The sequence below is a fragment of the Hemitrygon akajei genome, chromosome 17 (genome assembly GCF_048418815.1).
Source record: "Hemitrygon akajei chromosome 17, sHemAka1.3, whole genome shotgun sequence".
Taxonomy (NCBI): domain Eukaryota; kingdom Metazoa; phylum Chordata; class Chondrichthyes; order Myliobatiformes; family Dasyatidae; genus Hemitrygon; species Hemitrygon akajei.
The window spans coordinates 85,344,944-85,365,558 of NC_133140.1; the positions used below are offsets into that span (position 1 = coordinate 85,344,944).

The 20,615-nt window shown below is 49.0% G+C and overlaps 1 protein-coding gene across 5 annotated transcripts in view; it reads right to left on the reverse strand.

The window, feature by feature from the left end:
* The window catches only part of LOC140740867 (fatty acyl-CoA hydrolase precursor, medium chain-like), a 74,335-nt gene extending 54,524 nt beyond the window's left edge, over positions 1-19,811 (reverse strand). Inside the window, exons 1-3 of one of the 5 annotated variants that reach the window (XM_073070440.1) lie at positions 19,711-19,811; positions 4,405-4,486; positions 1,703-1,907 (exon numbers count right to left, since the gene is read on the reverse strand). In XM_073070440.1, coding sequence (XP_072926541.1) covers positions 1,703-1,907; positions 4,405-4,486; positions 19,711-19,776 — 353 coding nt within the window. In that variant the 5' untranslated portion in view covers positions 19,777-19,811. Of the gene's footprint in view, positions 1-1,702; positions 1,908-2,948; positions 3,105-4,330; positions 4,362-4,404; positions 4,487-7,591; positions 7,770-19,710 lie in introns of those variants that run through there. The other 4 variants (XM_073070442.1, XM_073070441.1, XM_073070443.1 and 1 more) reach the window with 4 other exon arrangements.
* Between the last annotated feature and the right edge of the window lie 804 nt (positions 19,812-20,615).

Below are 20,615 nucleotides of genomic sequence, written 5' to 3' on the forward strand. Positions count from 1 at the left end.
ACTAAGCTGCTGACCCAATTAGCCAAAATTGCATTAAAACAGTTAAAACACAAAGACAAACTCCTATTTAACTGAGTAACAAGTGACAAATCAGAATACTACCTATACTACTACAGTACTATAAACCTGTGTATTAGTTCCTAATAGTTATCCACGGAGGAATTCATCCAGAGTACTCTGCCGTGTTCTTTTGATTGACAGTAAGTGAACAAAATCAGCACAAATACCTCGTACAGATATGGACGGCCTTCATCGCCTTTCTGAATAAAGTCAAATAACAAAAAAAAATTAAAATCGCTGCTTTTTGAATCAGCATCCATCAGCCCAAATGGATAACACAACACAAGCACACACAACAGACACTATTTGAAAATAGTTCTCTCTAAGCACAGCGTAGTGTCAAATAGTCACACAAGTGGACACAACTGATGCTAGTTAGAAACTGTCGGCAACAATCCCCTGTCCCAATTAATGCACAGTGTCCCAAATAGACAATGGGAATCACAGACACTTTCTCAATTAATTAATTGCCATACGGGTCTGGGGGCCATGTCATTGAGTACATTTATAGTGTAGATCGATACGTTAGGGCATGGAAGGTTACGGGGAGAAGGCAGGAAAACATGGTTGAGAGGGATAATAAATCTGTCATGATGGAATGGCAGAGCAGGCACAATAGACCGACTGGCCAAACCCTCCTCCTGTGGTCTTTTTGTGCGCACTGTTAGAACAGTACAACACAGCACAGGCCCTTCAGCCCATGATAGTGTGCTGATCTTTTAACCTATTCCAAGATCAATCAAACACTAACCCCCACCCCACCACATGCCCACGAGTTTTCTTTTATTTATGCGCCTATTTAGGAGATTCTTAAATGTCTTCACCAGCACCCTTGGCAGAATGTACCATGTAAGAAACCTACCTCTGACGTCCCCCGACACTTTCCTCCAATCACATTAAAATTATGCCCCTTGTATTAGCCACTTGGGCCCTGGGAAAAAGCTTATCATTGCACAGCGCATTGGGTAGAGTGAGGGAAAACAATAACAATGCAGAATGAAGAGTTACAGTTACAGAGGAAGAGCAGTGCAGGCAGACGATAAGGTGGAAGGTCATAATGAGGTAGATTGAGAGGCCAAGATCCCACCTTATCATCTGATTCCTGCTCGGTGTCCGCAACTCTGCAGTTTCTTGCAGTTACAGGCACATCAGTTGTCACACCAAGCTGTGATACATCCAGATCAAATGCTCTCTATGGTGCACCAATAAAAAATTGGTGGGGTCGACACTGACTTGCCTAATTCCTTCAGCTCCCGGAGGAAGTAGAGGTGTTGGTGAGATTTCATGGCAAGAGCTGGCAATGACGGGCCATTCCCACTGCTGCCAACCCTGTCAGCAGGGTAGCAAGGTGGTTACTACAACACTTTACAATGCCAGCTGTAAGACCGGGGTTCAATTCGTGCCACTGTAGGGAGTTTGTACGTTCTCCTTGTGACTGTGTGGGTTTCCTCTGGGCGCCCCAGTTTCCTCCCACATTCTGGTTAGGGTTAGTAAGTTGTGAACCCGTTATTTTGCCGTAGCATGGCGATACTTGTGGGATACCCCAAGCACAATCCTCGCTGATTTAATTCACTGTGAACAACACATTTCACTGTATGTTTTGATGTACATCTGACAAATAAAACTGATCTGTAATCTTTACCCTGGAGCGAAGGTCGTCGCCTTTCGTGTTCCAGTCCACGTCTCTGGAGTCTGCGGGACGGAGAACCTCAAGGGACCAACTGGCGGCTTCGCAAAAGGGATACCGAGGTAGTTATAGACGGGCTTGGCCATTCCCTTCACCAACACCTGCTTCCCCTCCAGGGCTCCGTACTTGGTGACGACAATCGGAGGTCCATCATCTACATCTGAGAGACCAGGACAGGGTTAGAGACGGACACTTTCACTCTGACCCATCACCCACTCCTTTTTAAAAAAAAATTCACCAAAAGAACTCTATATAATAACAGGGCCAAAAGACATCGGAGCAGAATTAGATCATTTGGCCCATTGAGTATGCTCTATATTCCATCATGGCTGATTTATTATCCCTCTCAACCCCATTCTCCTGTCTTCTCCCCATAACATTTGACACCTTGACTAATCAAGGATCTGTCAACCTCCGTTTTAAATATACCCAGTGTTCAAGGTTCATTTATTATCAAAGTATGTATGCAGTATACAACTCTGGGATTCACCTTCAACAGACAGCCACGAAACAAAACCATGGTAGCCATTCAAAGAAAAACATCAACCCCCCCCCTTGCAAAAAACAAAGAAATCGCCCAAGCAGCATCAGGATAATCAATCTCCACTCCCAACTCGCCAAAAAAAAAACCAAATCGCACAAACTGCAAAAAGAAAGAATGGGCGGAACCACAGAAACGGAAAGAGTCCAACGGAGCTGCAGTCAAATCCAGAACTTCGGTATCATCCTCCGACAGCATTGCGGGAGAGAGAGATCACCTGGATACCAGGGCAGTCCCTCGGGAGCGGCGAGACTGTCACACACAGACACCCTTCCCCGGCAGCATTGCGGGAGAGAGAGATCACCTGGACACCAGGGCAGTCCCTCGGGAGCGGCGAGACTGTCATACACAGACACCCTTCTCCGGCAGCATTGCGGGAGAGAGAGATCACCTGGACACCAGGGCAGTCCCTCGGGAGGGGCGAGACTGTCACACACCGACACCCTTCCCCGGCAGCAGCGGGCAAGCCGCTGGTCAGTGGTGCTGAATACTCGCTCGCTGTTCACATTCACCTCGGTGTCTCAGTCTTCCTCGATATTTCAATCAGCGAGAAGTGGAGTCAATCATGGGCTTGCACCTCATCTCTAGGCTTGGACCTCGTAGGTTCCAGGCCTTGCTGATTTCAGAAATCCCCATAATTCCCACAGAGACTGTGTTTACCTTGTCTCCGTTCACCCTGGTAAGGACGTAATCCTGGAGGAGGGATAGGTCGTCAGCTCGGGTAGAGCCCACGAATGCCTGGCTGCCTCAGAATCAGCTCAACTCATTAAATTCAGGAAGGGGGAAGAAATGCTCATGTTCCTGTCTACAACAATGATACTGAGGTCAACAGGATTGAGAGCGTCAAGTTCCTAAGAGTGAGTCCGACCAAATGCCGAATATTATCCTTTGCCTCTCTCCTGGCGAGACGCTTGATCCTCCTTAGATGGAGCGATGTTGCCCCGCCCACTCATGCGCAATGGCTTAACGACATTATGGCCTGCTTGGACCTCGAAAAAATTCATTACTCAGTTCTTAATTCGGATCTAAAGTTCCATAAGGTCTGGGGACCTTTTATCGAGTACTTTCATAACCTTCCTCTTGACTAGGGTTTTTTTTCTTTTCGGTCCCTTGCTTTCAGCTCCCTTTTTTTTCTGGTAGTAGGCATTATTATCCTCTGTTGCTAAGTGTATTCACAGTCTGGGAGTTTGATTGTCCTGATTTATATTCTCTATATTGTGTTGTGGTTGGTCTGGAGTTTTTTTTGTGTTGTGGGGCTTGGGGAGGATACTAAGTTTACTTGTCTTTAATTTAGGTGCTTTTTTGTTAAATTCTCTTCCTTTGTAGCATATTGTCATTGTATGCTTAATTTTGCACTGTATCAATGTTCCTTATTGTAAGTTGGGGTTTTTTAATTTGTAAAATGTATAGAAAAAACTAATTAAATTTTTTTTTAAAAAAAGTTCCTAAGAGTGAACATTACAAGTCTGTCCTGTTCCAACACATAGATACCAATGTTCAATAACAGCTTCTAAGACACTGCCAACAGGTTCTTAAACTGACCCTAAAACACAAATTCGCCCTTGGACCAAATTTCCCTGAACTTCTCGTTGGAGCATAGAATGTTACAGCACAGTACAGGCCCTTCGGCCCACAACATATTCCAAGATCCATCTAACCCTTCCCTCCCACAGAACCCTCCATTTTCCTTGATCCATGTGCCTATGTAAGAGTTTCAGTATCTGTCTCTACCACCACCCCTGGCAGGGTGTTCTATGCACCCAAGACTCTGTGTGTAAAAAAAAGTTTTACCTCTGACATCTCAGCTAAACTTTCCTCCAATCAGCTTAAAATTATGCCCCCCTTGTATTTGCTATTTCCACAATGTGAAAAAGTCTCTGGTTGTCTACTCTACGCCCAATATCATCTTGCACACCTCCATCACGTCACCTTTCATCCTCCTTCATTCCAAAGAGAAAAGGCTCAGCTCACGTAACCTCTCCTCATAGGAATGTCCCCGTAACCTATATTTTTGTATATTATGTTGTGTATGCGTAACTTACGTTCAGTTGATGTCATTTATAAGTGTCATATTTGTGATGCACTGTACTACTGCTGGGAGAAATCAAATTTTTACGGCATTTATCCCATCGGACCATAAGAATTAGGAGCAAAATTAGGCCATTCAGCCCATCGAGTTTGCTGACGATAACTTGAATCTGAAATACAAAGAATAGAATCAGAGCCATTCGGCCTCCGTCCCGGACAGAAGGCAAATACCGTCAAATCTGACCTCATTCTTCCAGCATTCCCGTCAACATGCTTCTGAACTTCCGCAGTGAAACGTGTCTGTCACGTATCGGCGGGACGAGAACGACAACGGTGTCCCATGGGCCTGGGGAACGGGTTAGTTTAGCTCAGCCGGACGCTACAGAAGCCAGTTTCCAATTTTTTGAATCAGTGTTTTCATCTACAAAGTTAATTTCATAGTTCAAAGTAAATTTATTATCAAAGCCATCATATTCTACACTTAGAGGCATTCACATTACAACAGAGAAACACAATAAAATTAATGACAAATGACACACAAAGACGGACAAACAACCAATGAACAAAAGACAAAATGCATATAGAAAGATAGATAGACACAGACAGAGAACACGAGTTGTTGAAAGTTCGGAGTTGAGGTGAGAGTTTGTTCTCACAGCAGGAAATTCACCTTTACAAAGAAGGAAAAGAATGGGATGACTTTTGGACAATTGTATAGCAAACTCCTGGGACTCTGAAATAGTCGCTGGTTTCCCGAAACAGATTGAAACCAATCCTTGATTCCTCCTGTAACTATTGAGGAACTTCCTAAAAATCTAACATAGCAATCTGCTCTCCCGCGATGATGAGTGCATCCTGCTACGTCTGTTAAGTTTTCAAGAAGTGATTTCACAAACTTTCGGTAACAGAAGTCTGGAAACGCGAGACGGAAAGGCCACAATTCCACACTTCATTCACAGGAGGCTTTTGAAGACACGTCTTCTTCTCCTGCACCATCAGGAGCTCAAAGAAACACTCAATACTTCAGCAACAAATTCTTCCCCTCCGCCATCAGGTTCTGAATGAAAAATGAACCCATGAACTCTCCCTCACTACTTTTACTTGTTTTATTCTCCTTTTACACTACTCACTTTATTTAATTATATGTATTATTGTAATTAAAAGCTTTTCATTGTTATGCGTTGCGAGGAACTCCGTCGCAATACAAACGCATGCTGAACGCTTGCCAAGAACAACAATAAATCCGTGTGAAATGAGAGAAGACGCGGAGCAGCCGAGCGCGGTGTCACCCCCTCCTGCATCGATTTTGCGGTCTTGTGCATTCGGAAATAAAACTCTTCACCCGAGCAAGTAACAGGGAACCTGCCTCTTTGCTCGGAGAGATGCCTCCTCGGGGAGCTTTCTGCTGTGTTCATCACCACCACCTACATCCTATCCCCCGAACGCAAACGCCAAGGACACACGGGGAGAACTTTACAGTTTCGACAGCTCTCCACGAAAGCAAACACCCAGATGGTGTCTTCATAATTGCGGGAGAGCTCAATCACGTTAACCTGTGGGGAGGTTGATAAGTCCCACCTGATGACTCCCATCAGGGAGGAGGCTACATAGCGTCCACGTCAGGGCCACCAGACACAAAAACAGCTACTTTCCCCAGGCACCGAGGCTGATCAACACCTCCGAGCTCCGAGGAGAGATTGGACAAACTTGGGGTGACTTCTCTGGAGGGGCAGAGGCTGAGATGAGATCAGACAGAGGTTTATAAGCTTATGAGAGGCATAGTAGGCAGATAGTATTTTCCCTGGGTTGAAAGGGCAAATTCGGAATGTTTAAGGGAGATGTGCGGCGACGGGTTAGTTTATTTTTTTCTTTGAAAAGGTGCTTGGAAGTAGGTACAAGGGGTATGTCAGAGGCAAGTCTCCCCCCCCCCCCCCCCACAGAGTGGTGGGTGCGTGGAATGCACTGCCAGCGAAGGTGGTAGAGGCTTACACAATAGGGTCTTTTAAGAGACTCTTAGATAGGTACAGAGAGCTTAGAAAAATAAAGGGCTATGCGGTAGGGAAAATCCAGGCAGCCTCTAAAGTAGTTAATGGTCAGCACAACTTTGTAGGCCGAAGGGCTGTAGATTTTCTATGTTATAAAGGAATCTGGGATTCCATCAGCTTTCTAATCTACAATCATGCTTGAAGTTGAAAGTGAAAGGAAATTCAGAATTAGGTTTACTGTCGCTGCTAGGTTTGTTTGTGTGACAGTACAGCGCAAGAGAAAAAAATACAAAGTTAAAGCATCATTATTACTATGTGCCGTGTCGTATGCCGTGACCAATCGTGGTCTTTCCATGACCATGATTATTCTTGGCAAAAGTTTCTACAGAAGGGGTTTGCCATTGCCTTCTTCTGGGCAGTGTCTTTACAAGACGGGTGACCCCAGCCATTATTAATACTCTCCAGAAATTGTCTGCCTGGTGTCAGTGGTCACATAACCAGGACTTGTGATGTGCACCAACTGCTCATACGACCATCCACCACCTGTCACCATGGCTTCAGGTGACCCTGATCTGGGTGGGGGTGCGGGGTAGGGGCCAAGCAGGTGCTACACCTTGTCCAAGAGAGACCTACATGCTTGCGGAGGGGGGAGTGCCTCACACTTCCTTTGGTAGAGACGTGTCGCCACCCCGCCAATGATGTCCTCCAATACTGATAAGCCCCTCCTGCGCCCTCTCCACGTCTTTCCTGCAATGGGAAACCGGAACTGCAAGGAACTGAACCTCGGGACAAGACCCGACCCTTCACCATCGTCCTGCAGTGACCCTGACACACCCTAAGACTCTCTGTGGTCTGATCTCATTGTCTAAGATTGAGTTTTGGTTCTGAAATCCAAACTTCCGCTCACTTTGTTTCCGACTTTACTATCGCTTGTTCCCAGACCACCATAAGAGACAAGAACAGAATTAGGTTATTTGGCCCATATTCCATCGTGGCTGATTCATTTGCACTCTCAACGCCATGGTCTGGTCTTCTCCCCGCGACCTTTGATGCCCTGACTAATACCCATCAAACTCTGTTTTAACCTCCGCAGCCGACTTTGGCAATGAACTTGAAACCTCTCCAGAGTAAACTGGGCCCGTCAGCTCAACACTAACCCCCTCACACCGCTGTACCGTAGCCGCCTCGGTACAGCAGGACGACTGCCTGTAGACCTGCTCGGGACCGTCCTCTCTCCAGAGGAGCAAAGGGGTGAGGGTGCGCACGTTCCCGCGAGGGTCAGCCCCTCACCTGCGGCCGAAGCCACCACCAGGACGCCGAGCAGCAACAGCACAAACCAGCCCGACGGCATCGCGCTTGCTAAAGGTGACGGGCTCCGGCGGCCGCTGATAGATACCGGCTCGGGGGGGAGCGTGGTGATAATGTTGTCCTGCCCGACGGGCGAAAAACGCGTGCGTGCGCTCACCTTGGAGCCTTAAACGCTGCACAGTTAGAGACAGTCCCCAAGGCTGGACCCTGGCAAAGTCCGAAACCAACGATTGTGAAAGGGGAATGGACTTTGCAAAGCAATTCATTTTTATTTCGAAAATAACCTTTAATCGTTTTATACACATAAAAAATTCAGGCTTCAAGATTGTCTACAGCCATTTCCAGTACACAAAAGTAAAGGAGAACGAAATAATTGTTACTCCGGAATAGTCCATGCACAAGAAACACAAAAAGATAAAGATAATAATGTATATTATTATATACATAATAATAATAATAATAATAATAATAATAATAATAATAATAATAATACACAGCCAATGTAAATACATCAATTAGCTTAAATACACAGTCTGATTGTATGTCCATAAAGTGACGCTCGGCACAGGAGTGTCTGTACATAAGGTGACCGGCAGGAAGTGATAAAGTGGTGGTATCTGGAGTGTGGAGGGGTGGGTTAGTGGGCGGAGGTGTTGATCAACCTTGCTTGAGGAAAGTAACTGTTTTTGAGTCTGGCCATCCTGGAGTGGACACTACGTAGCCTCCTCCCTGATGGGAGAGGGACAAACAGTCCATGAGCAGGGTGGCTGGGATTCTTCCTGATGGTACTGGTTACTGTTCGAGTCTGGTGGTCCAGGCGTGGATGCTACGCAGCCTCCTCCCCGATGGGAGTGGGACAAACATTAATTATCATACATTCATGGACTTTGCCACCACAGATCTTAACCAAATTCAGGTTTGCCACATGTACATTCAGACATTCAGTGAAGTCTGTGGAATTTATTACCATGGACGGCAGTGGAGGCCAAGTCATTGGGTATATTTAATACAGAGTTTGATAGGTTCTTGATCCATTAGGACACCAAAGAAGGCTGAAGAATGGGGTTGAGAGGGATAATAAATCGGCCATGATGGAATGGTGGAGCAGACTCGATGGGCTGAATGGACTATGTCTTCTGGGAAATGTGTTGATTGCTTTAACAACCAACACACCCAAGGGTGTGTTTGGGGCAGCTTGCAAGTGTCAACACAGGTTCTGGTGCCAATATAGCATGGCCACAATGTTCAACAGAACAGAACAAGAACAAAACAGAAAGCGCGTGAAGGTCAGCCTGTAAGAACAGCGGGAGAGTTTAAAAAGCGAGCAGATTAACGGAGCGGGTGATGGAGTAGTGGGAGGCAGAGTAGGAAGGCTTTGGCTTGAGAGGCTTCAGTGAGCAGAGGCTGAGGATGGGCTTGCACTCAGTGAGGCACTAAGCTCCTTTAATGTCATAAGGTGGGCATTGAGAACGGACCCAGATGCAAGACACAGACGCTGAAGTACTAGGGACAGGACTAGGTGTGGCAAGAAAGCAAGGGAAATGGGGAAGAAACGACACTGGACAAGACACAGGCCCTGGTCGAGACTAGGATACAGGGCCTGGGCTAGGACTAGACTGGGAAAATGGGACCCCGACGAGGAACTAGGAACTTGGAAATAGGGACCTGGAACCTGGACAAGGACTCCGAGCCAGAGACTGGCCAGGAACCCGGAACCTGGGTCTTGACTCAGACTCGGACTCCAGATCTAGGCAAGGATAAGACGTGGCAAGGCAACAGGACTGGACGTGGGGTCAGGACGCGGGATTCCTGGGCTGGATGAGGACATGAAGCTCAGACGTGGTCTTGGGGAGACGGGAACGCGGGACACGGAGCCTTGGTCTTGGGGAGACGGGATCGCGGGACACGGAGCCTTGGTCTTGGGGAGACGGGATCGCGAGACACGGAGCCTTGGTCTTGGGGAGACGGGAACGCGGGACACGGAGCCTTGGTCTTGGGGAGACGGGATCGCGGGACACGGAGCCTTGGTCTTGGGGAGACGGGAACGCGGGACACGGAGCCTTGGTCTTGGGGAGACGGGAACGCGGGACACGGAGCCTTGGTCTTGGGGAGACGGGATCGCGGGACACGGAGCCTTGGTCTTGGGGAGACGGGATCGCGGGACACGGAGCCTTGGTCTTGGGGAGACGGGAACGCGGGACACGGAGCCTTGGTCTTGGGGAGACGGGATCGCGGGACACGGAGCCTTGGTCTTGGGGAGACGGGATCGCGGGACACGGAGCCTTGGTCTTGGGGAGACGGGAACGCGGGACACGGAGCCTTGGTCTTGGGGAGACGGGATCGCGAGACACGGAGCCTTGGTCTTGGGGAGACGGGAACGCGGGACACGGAGCCTTGGTCTTGGGGAGACGGGATCGCGGGACAAGGAGCCTTGGTCTTGGGGAGACGGGAACACGGGACACGGAGCCTTGGTCTTGGGGAGATGGGAACGCGGGACACGGAGCCTTGGTCTTGGGGAGACGGGATCGCGGGACAAGGAGCCTTGGTCTTGGGGAGACGGGAACGCGGGACAAGGAGCCTTGGTCTTGGGGAGACGGGAACGCGGGACACGGAGCCTTGGTCTTGGGGAGACGGGATCGCGGGACACGGAGCCTTGGTCTTGGGGAGACGGGATCGCGGGACACGGAGCCTTGGTCTTGGGGAGACGGGATCGCGGGACACGGAGCCTTGGTCTTGGGGAGACGGGATCGCGGGACACGGAGCCTTGGTCTTGGGGAGACGGGATCGCGGGACACGGAGCCTTGGTCTTGGGGAGACGGGATCGCGGGACACGGAGCCTTGGTCTTGGGGAGACGGGATCGCGGGACACGGAGCCTTGGTCTTGGGGAGACGGGATCGCGGGACAAGGAGCCTTGGTCTTGGGGAGACGGGAACACGGGACACGGAGCCTTGGTCTTGGGGAGATGGGAACGCGGGACACGGAGCCTTGGTCTTGGGGAGACGGGATCGCGGGACAAGGAGCCTTGGTCTTGGGGAGACGGGAACGCGGGACAAGGAGCCTTGGTCTTGGGGAGACGGGAACGCGGGACACGGAGCCTTGGTCTTGGGGAGACGGGATCGCGGGACAAGGAGCCTTGGTCTTGGGGAGACGGGAACGCGGGACAAGGAGCCTTGGTCTTGGGGAGACGGGAACGCGGGACACGGAGCCTTGGTCTTGGGGAGACGGGATCGCGGGACACGGAGCCTTGGTCTTGGGGAGACGGGATCGCGGGACACGGAGCCTTGGTCTTGGGGAGACGGGATCGCGGGACACGGAGCCTTGGTCTTGGGGAGACGGGATCGCGGGACACGGAGCCTTGGTCTTGGGGAGACGGGATCGCGGGACACGGAGCCTTGGTCTTGGGGAGACGGGATCGCGGGACACGGAGCCTTGGTCTTGGGGAGACGGGATCGCGGGACACGGAGCCTTGGTCTTGGGGAGACGGGATCGCGGGACACGGAGCCTTGGTCTTGGGGAGACGGGAACGTGGGACACAGAGCCAGGACCCCTCCTTGGGAACAGAACGTAGGGCCAGGACTCATACACAGAAAGCTGAACACGACAAGACTGTTCCCAACACAAGGTAGCGGCAAACGGCCGGACCTACCTAACGAAGGTGAGGCCACAAAGAGACAGTTCCAAACAATGCAGGTGGTTCCTTATCTGAACACAACAAGGCTCCGGTTTTGCTCCAGCGGTAGAACTTGACAGCGAGAATAGGTGAGGACGCAGGCAAGGCTTCAGGCAAAAGGTAGCAGGCAAGGCTCCAGCCAAGGGCTACAGAAAAAAGGGGAAGGGAAGGGAACAGTCCAGCCTCAGGGTAATGGCAAAGACAGCCTGGCTTACCCAATGAAGGCTAGGACAGGAAGGGACAGATCCAACCACAGGGTAACAGCAAAGACAGCCTGACTTACCCCACCGAAGCGAGGATGGGATATTGACGAGAAAAACCAGCACCTACACTCGAACCCAGGGCCACTTATATTCCCAGCCCCAAGATGAACATCAGGTGCCTATGATTAAGCCCAACTGAAACAAGGGACAGCTGGAAGACCTGGAGTCCGGAGTCTACCAACCAGACCGTGAATCGGAATGCAGACTTCATGGACCGGACCATGACGTTTAATTATTCTAATTAACTTAGAAGTAGGTAATGGAGGCAGCTGGGGCAGTTGAGTGCTCCAATTGCAGGATGTGGGAAGTCAGGGCGAACACAATTGTCCCTGATGACTACACTCGTAAAAGGTGCATCCAGCTGCAGCTCCTGACAAACCAAGTTAGGGAACTGGAGCTGGATGAACTTCGGATCATTCGTGAGGTAGAGGCAGAAATAGACAGGAGTTTCAGGGAGATAGTCACCCCTAAAAGTCAGGAGACAGGTAAGCTGGGTGATTGTCAGGAATGGGAAAGGGAATAGACAGGAAGAGCAGAGCTCCCCTGTGGCCATTCCCATCAACAATATGTATACTGTTTTGGATACTGTTGGTGGGGACGACCTACCAGGGACAAGTTGCAGTGGTTGCATCTCTGGCACCGAGACTGGACTCTCAGCTCAGAAGGGAAGGAGGGAAAAGAGGAGAGCAGTAGTGATAGGGCATTTGGTAGTTAGGGGGACAGATAAGAGGTTCTGTGGGTGAGATCGAGAATCCCAGATGTTCTGTTGCCTCCCTGGTGCTAGGGTTGTCGATATATTGTGCCCCTGACCTCTAACTCCCCTTGGCCTCTGTCCCTAAATGCTAACCTACCCCGAGTGTGAGTGTGAATCTGAGTCTACTGGAGGCTGAAGAATATGGACTGTCCTGGGTCTGGAGGACGGTGTGTGTGGGTGGGAGGAACGGGGCTTCTTTTACTGTTGTTGTTTTGATGTTTGTTGTTTTCTGTGTTGTTCTGATGCTTGTTGTGTTGTTTGTTGTTTTGTCGTGCATTGTGGGAATGCTGTGTTGGTGCCAGAATGAGTGGCGACACTTGCAGGCTGCCCCCAGTACACCTTCAGGTGTGTTTGTTGTTAATGCAAACAACATATTTCACTGTATGTTTTGACGTACATGAGATAAATAATCTTGAATAGAACTCCTCACACTTCCCTCAAAACCATCCCTACGAACCTAAAATGTAACCAAGTTCAAGCCAAAACATTGATGGACATTACAGCTCATTGCCATCTTCACCATTTACATGACGTCAGGATTTGCTTCCAGTGATAAGCTGTGAGGGCAATTCATTCTTTAATATCCTTTTGTCAGGTTTTTACATGTCGGCACCTCACAGTCTCTGCCCAGCTGAAAAGTTTCACATGCCGTTCATTCCAGACTCATCACCTGCAGCCTATTTAACCCCAGACTTTGTTATTCATTGAACCAGCTGGCCTTAACCAGTTGCTCCTCGGCTTCAGTTACCTTGTTGCCGGTTATGTTTAGTATCTGTCCCTCCTGTTTTGTGCCCCCTCATGGCTTGTTATTTTGCTGTCAATTAATAAAGTCATCACTAACCATTAAATCATCTCCTCTGCTCTGCCTCTGTATTTCCCAACTGGATGAGTGATTACTGGATTCATCGTGAAATTCTTAACTGTTCTGTGTAACATCTTTTGGAAAATGAGTTAAGGGGGTGTGATAAGAGTGAGAGGCTGTGGGTACAGGAGGACTTGAGTCACGACCAGGTTCTGGAGAGACTGGGGCTGTTCTCACTGGAGTGCAGGAGGCTGAGGGGTGAATTAGTAAATTAGTTTACAATTGTCACATGTACCGACCGAGGTACAGCAAAAAGCTGATCATTTCATTACAACAGTCCATCAAAGTAAGACAGAGTGTAACAGAGAAAGTGCTGTGCAGGTACCAAAAAGTGCAAAATCACAGCGAGGCAGGTTGTGAGGTCAAGAGTACATCTTATTGTACCAGGGAGCCATTTAATAATCTTCCCTGGTATGGCAAAATGGACTCTGAACCTCACCGTCTACCTCATTATGATCTTGCACTTTATCGGTCATCTAAATTGCACTTACACTTTCTTCTGCAAACTTATTATTTTACCTTGCACTGATCTGTATGAAAGACAAACTTTTCACTGCACATAAACACAAGAGATTCTGCAGATGCTGGAAATCCAGAGAAACACACACAGATGCTGGAGGAACTCAGCAGGTAAGACAACATCTATAGACAGGAATAAACAGTTGATGTTTCGGGCCGAAACCTGTCCTGATGAAGGGTGTTGGCCTGAAATATCGACGGTTCATTTCCCTCCATAGATGCTGCCTGACCTGTTGATTTCCTCAGCATTTTGTGTGTGTTATTTTCACTGTACTTGTATATGTGACAATAATGAACCAATTTAAATTCCATTTCCACAGGATAGAAGCTATTCTTGAGCCTGGTGGTATGTATTTCCATGCTTTCATATCTTCTGCCCTTCATCTCGTTCAGCAATTGACTTCCCAGCTGTTCACTTCACCCTCCCCCCTAGTTTCCCCTATCACCTACCACCTAGTACTTCTTCCTCTTCCTCTCCGACCACTCCCCCACCTTCTTGCAGCATGTCGAATTATCGGGTGAACAATGTAGTCTTTGGGGTAACTGCAAGTCTGTGTCCTTGCTATCGCTTTGCTCACGCTTGAGTGCTGGTAGCAGGGGCACTTTTCTTTTGCTGCTGGGGGGAGGGGGATGGTTGTTCACTGCCGCTTACGCGCAGGAGGGGGGAGCTGGGGGGGGGCTTTGGGGTTCTAACCTTTAACTGTCATTCATTCTTTGGGGCACTCCTCTGTTTTCGTTGATGGTTGTGAAGAAAAAGCATTTCAGGGTGTACAGTCAAGGTGGTAGTCAGGGAGTGAGGGAGTCTGAAAGGTTTAGATTGTTTGTGGGTGGATCATCTCTGTACAATGACTCAGTGACCACAGAGGTACTTCAGTAAGGCCACCCTTACACAAGGGTAAGCGTACATGGTGAGTACACTTGATCCTTTTAGAATGTAACTGACCCGGACAACAATAAAAGAACTGGAGCTCTTTACACTGGACTAGGAAATCTGATAGCTGCTTCAAATGATTATTTTTCTGAGGTGGTAAAGTGAGAAAATAATTGGCACAGCTTGGCGAGTTGGTAACAAGAGCAGATGTGAGATCATAAGACATAGGATCAAATTGGGCCATTTGGCCCATCATGTCTGCTCTGCCATTCCATCATGGAAGATTTATTATCCCTCTCAAACACATTCTCCTGGCTTCTCTCTGTAACCTTTGATGCCCTGACCAATCAGGAACCTATCAACCTTTGCTTAAAATATACTCAATGATTTGGTCTGCACAGCTGTCTGTGGCAATGAATTCCACAGTTTCACCACTTCCTTTCTCCCCTTCTCTGGTCTAAAAGAATGTCCTTTTATTCTGAGGCTCTGCCTTCTGATCCTAGATTCCCCACAATAGGAAACATCATCACATCTACTCTATCTAGACTTCTCAGTATTCAACAGGTTTTGATTGAATCCGTACGTGCCGCCTGAGACGTCACCTTCCAAACCCACCACCTCTACCAACTGCAAAAACATGGAAGTTTTTAATATTTAAGAGAGAGGAGCTCATCAACAAAACTCACTCAGGAGTAATAGATGAAGAGAAAATAAAACACTGGATCTTGTTTGCAAATGTTAAATACGCACACAGCTCCCCCCTCCCCCCACCACTTGGAAGATCAGATCACAACCTGGTTCACCTCATGCCCCTGTACAAGCCCAAAGTACAACAACAGATAGTAAGAAATGGCTTCCAGAGCCCATTGACACCTGAAGGGCTGCTTTGAGGTTACTGACTGGAATGTGCTTTGTGAACCACGTGGGGAGGACATCAATGGACTTACTGATTGCATCACTGGCTACATCAACCTCTGTGTGGACATTTAGACCATGAAGGCTGTTCACTGCTTCCCCAACAACAAACCATGGGTCACCAGTGAACTAAAGGCACTTCTCAACCACAAAAAGAGAGCCTTCAGATCAGGAGGCAGTGAGGAATAGAAACATGTGCAGAGGGAGCTAAAGGAGAAGATCAAAGTGGCTAAAGAGGAATACAGGAGAGAGCTGGAGAACAAGCTTGGGCAGAGTAGCACACGGGAGGTGTGGGGAGGCATGAAGAACATCACTGGCTTCAATCAGCCTAGCTGTAGAGCCTTGGAATGCAGCCACGAATGGGCTAATGAGTTAAACAGACAGACAGACAGACATACTTTATTGATCCCGAGGGAAATTGGGTTTCGTTACAGCCGCACCAACCAAGAATAGAGAAGAAATATAGCAATATAAAACCATAAATAATTAAATAATAATAAGTTAATCTTGCCAAGTAGAAATAAAGTCCAGGACCAGCCTATTGGCTCAGGGTGTTTGACACTCTGAGGGAGGAGTTGTAAAGTTTGATGGCCACAGGTAGGAATGACTTCCTATGACGCTCATTCGGTGGAATGAGTCTCTGGCTGAATGTACTCCTGTGCCTAACCAGTACATTATGGAGTGGATGGGAGTCATTGTCCAAGATGGCATGCAACTTGGACAACATCCTCTTTTCAGACACCACCGTCAGAGAGTCCAATTCCACCCCCACAACATCACTGGCCTTACGAATGAGTTTGTTGATTCTGTTGGTGTCTGCTACCCTCAGCCTGCTGCCCCAGCACACAACAGCAAACATGATAGCACTGGCCACCACAGCCTTGTAGAACATCCTCAGCATCGTCTGGCAGATGTTAAAGGACCTCAGTCTCTTCAGGAAATAGAGACAGCTCTGACCCTTCTTGTAGACAGCCTCAGTGTTCTTTGACCAGTCCAGTTTATTGTCCATTCATGTCCCCAGGTATTTGTAATCCTCCACTATGTCCACACTGACCCCTTGGATGGAAACAGGGGTCACCAGTGCCTTAGCTCTCCTCAGGTCCACCACCAGCTCCTTAGTCTTTTTCACATTAAGCTGCTGATGATTCTGCTCGCACCATGTGACAAAGTTCCTCACCGTAGCCCTATACTCAGCCTCATCTCCCTTGCTGATGCATCCAACTATGGCAGAGTTATCAGGAAACTTCTGAAGATGGCAAGACTCTGTGCAGTAGTTGAAGTCCGAGGTGTAGATGGTGAAGAGAAAGGGAGACAGGACAGTCCCCTGTGGAGCCCCAGTGCTGCTGACCACTCTGTCTGACACACAGTGTTGCAAGCGCACGTACTGTGGTCTGCCAGTCAGGTAATCAATAATCCATGACACCAGGGAAGCATCCACCTGCATCACTGTCAGCTTCTCACCCAGCAGAGCAGGGTGGATGGTGTTGAACGCACTGGAAATGTCAAAAAACATGACCCTCGCAGTGCTTGCTGGCTTGTCCAGGTGGGCGTAGACACAGTTCAGCAGGTAGACGATGGCATCCTCAACTCCTAGTTGGGGCTGGTAGGCGAACTGGACGGGGTCTGAGTGTGGCCTAACCATAGGCCGGAGTTGCTCTAGAACAAGTCTCTCCAGGGTCTTCATGATGTGGGAGGTCAATGCCACCAGTCTGTAGCCATTGGAGCCACTGGGGCGCGGCGTCTTCGGTACAGGAATGAGGCGGGATGTCTTCCACAGCACAGGAACCCTCTGGAGACTCAGGCTCAGGTTGAAGACATGGTGAAGTACTCCACATAGCTGGGGGGCACAGGCTTTGAACACCCTGGGGCTGACACCATCCAGGCCTGCAGCCTTGCTTGGATGGAGACGTTTCAGCTGTCTTCTCACCTGTTCAGCTGTGAAGCCCACCGTGGTGGTTTCAGGTGAGGGAGGGGTGTAGTCATGAGAGCAGGGTGGGGGGCTGTGAGGAGGGGTGGGAGGGGAGAGTGGAGTATGTGTTGGTTGGGGGCCGACAATAGAGGAATCATGTGGGGGATGGGCAGGGGCCACAGTGTCAAATCAGTTGAAGAACAGGTTAAGTTCGTTGGCCCTGTCCACACCGCCTTCAGCTCCTCTGTTGCTAGTTTGCCAGAACCCAGTGATGGTCCTCATCCCACTCCAGACCTCTCTCATGTTGTTCTGCTGGAGTTTCCACTCAAGCTTCGTCCTATACCTGTCTTTAGCCTCCCTGATCTTGGCCTTCAGGTCCCTCTGTATTGTCCTCAGCTCCTCCCTATTTCCATCTCTAAACGCCCTCTTTTTAGCGTCCAGGATGCCCTTAATGCCCTTTGTTACCCATAGCTTCTTATTTGAATAACAAAGGACAGTTCTTGCCGGAACATTGCAATCCACACAGATGTTGATGTAACCAGTGATGCACTCTGTGAGCCCATCAATGTCCTCTCCATGTGGCTCACAGAGCGCCTGCCAGTCTGTCACCTCAAAACAACCCTGGAATGCCTCATAAGCCTCCCCCGACCATTTCCTCACTGTCCTCGAGGTTGCAGGTTTACTCTTCACCAGAGGCACATTGCAGGGTTTGAGATGCACCAGGTTGTGATCTGACCTTCCCAGTGGGGGGAGGGGAGGGGAGCTGTATGCATCCTGAACGTTAGCATACATCAAGTCCAGGGTCCTCTCCCCTCTGGTTGTACGGCTCACATACTGCGTGAAGTTGGGCAGTGTTCTAGCCATGGTAACGTGGTTGAAGTCACCCGAGATGGTAATGAGGGCACTCGGGTGCTGGCTTTGTAATCCGGCTATGACGAATAAACCAATATAACCAATATAAACCAATTCTTCAGTAGGTTTGACAATTGCCCTCCTGTTCACACATCCCTCAGCACACCAGTCCAGGGGCCGAGGCTCCTAATGGTCTCTCAGCACCAGTGCCTCCACTCTTCCCTCCTCCCACCTGCTATTCAACATGTGGATGAACAACACAGGCTACCACTGTCTACATCCCCTCCTTGCCCTGCACCTACCATCCACACCTCCACATACCAACTGCTATCAAACTGATCTTCACCTCCCACCTTCCACCAGCTCCTCAGTCATCATGGACTCACCTTCACTACTGAGCAGGTGGGAAGGGCTCTGGGGAAACACAGACACGGCAAAGCATTGGGACCGGATGGTGTGAACCACAAGGTCCTGAAGGAGTGTGCTGAGCAGCTGTGTGGAGTTCTCCAGCGCATTTTCAATCTGAGTCTCGGCCTGGAAAGGGTCCCGGCTGTATGGAGAACATCATATTTGGTTCTAGAACCCAAGAAGGGCCAACTGAAAGCCTTGAATGATTACTGTCCAGTGGCCCTGACCTCACACATCATGAAGACCCTAGAGAGGATGATCCTGGCTCACCTCTGACCCCTGGTCAGAACAGCTCTCGATCCCCGGCAGTTTGCCTACCAAGAGCACATCAGATTCGACAATGCTGTCATCTACCTGATGAATAGAGCCTACACACATTTGGATAAAATTTCTCAAGTGTATTCAATACCATACAGCCCTCATAGCTGGGGGGAAAGCTCCGTTCAATGCAGCTTGGCACTTCCATTGTATCCTGGACAATGGACTACCTGACTGGCAGACCACGGTTTGTGTGTTTTCAGAGCTGCGTGTCAGACATGGCTATAAGCAGCACTGGAGGCCCACAGGGGACTGTATTGACTCCCTTCCTGTTTACCCTTATACCAGGGACTTTTGATACAACACTGAGTTATGTCATCTGCAGAAATTCTCTGAGGACTCAGCAATAGTTGGGTGTATAAAGGGAGGTTGGGAGGCTGAATACAGGGATCTGGTGGAGGGCTTTGTTAAATGGTGCAAGCTGAATCATTGGCAGCTCAACATCAGTAAGGCCAAGGAGATGGTGATGGACTTTAGGAATACTAAGCCTGCTTTGCTCCCTGCTACTAGTGATGGTGAGGATGTGGAAATGGTAAGGACCTACATGTACCTGGGGGTACACCTGGATGACAGATTTGAGTGGAGCACCAACATAGAGGCTGTGGACAAGAAGGGTCAGATTTGCCTCTACTTCCTGAGGGGACTGAGGTCCTTTGGAGTATGCAGGCCTCTCCTTCACATGCACTCTCGTACATACACACACACCCACTGTCGCTCTACAGTAGCTGGCGTGCAACCACGTTGCTATGCAGCTCTCACCTTGAAGCGGGCAGGTAGAGATCGCAGCAGCTTGACTTTGATGGATAAGCCAATCAGTGTGGCCATACTGCAGTGAGGGATTGTTGGCGTGAAGGCGACTGACACTCTGTTCTCTTGATCGACCACCTGGACAAGGACAGGCAAAGCAGGGTCAGTACAATGTGCAGAAACTCCTTGTTAGTCTGTCTCACAGGCAAACCTGCCTGAGGGGCAAAGCTGGAAGGTTCAGATTCTAGGATCAAGGCAACCTGTGACACCAGCAGTGTGAAAATTAGAATCAAAGTGTTTGTTCGTATCCACTGCTTTCTGAGTAACCTGTCAACATGGAAGGTTGAGGAGTTTTAGCAAGCCCCCACTGACACCCACCAATTTGTACATAGAAGCATCCCATCTCAATGCACCATAGCTAGGTATGGCGACTGCTCTGCCCAAAACCCTCAGCATCTACTTCCTCAGAAGTTTGCAAAGATTCAGCATATCATCTAAAACTTTGACAAATTTCCATAGATGTGCAGTGGGGAGCAGAGTGACTGGCTGCATCATGGTCTGGTATAGAAACACCCAGGCACTTGAATGGAAAAGCGTACAAAAAATTAGAGGATATCTGACCCAGTCCATCATGGGTAAAGGTACTGAGCACACCTACATGGAGCGCTGTCACAGGAAAGCAGCATCCATCAAGGACCTCCACCATCTCATTCATGTTCTCTACTCTACTCACTGCTGCCATCAGGAAGGAAGCACAGGAGCCTCAGAATCCACACCACCAGGTTCAGGAACAGATATTACCCCTTACTCATTAGGCTTTTGAACCAGAGGGATAACTTCATTCAACCTTGACACTGAACTGTCCCCACAACCTATGGACTCACTTTCAGGGACACTTCATTGCATGTTCTCAATAT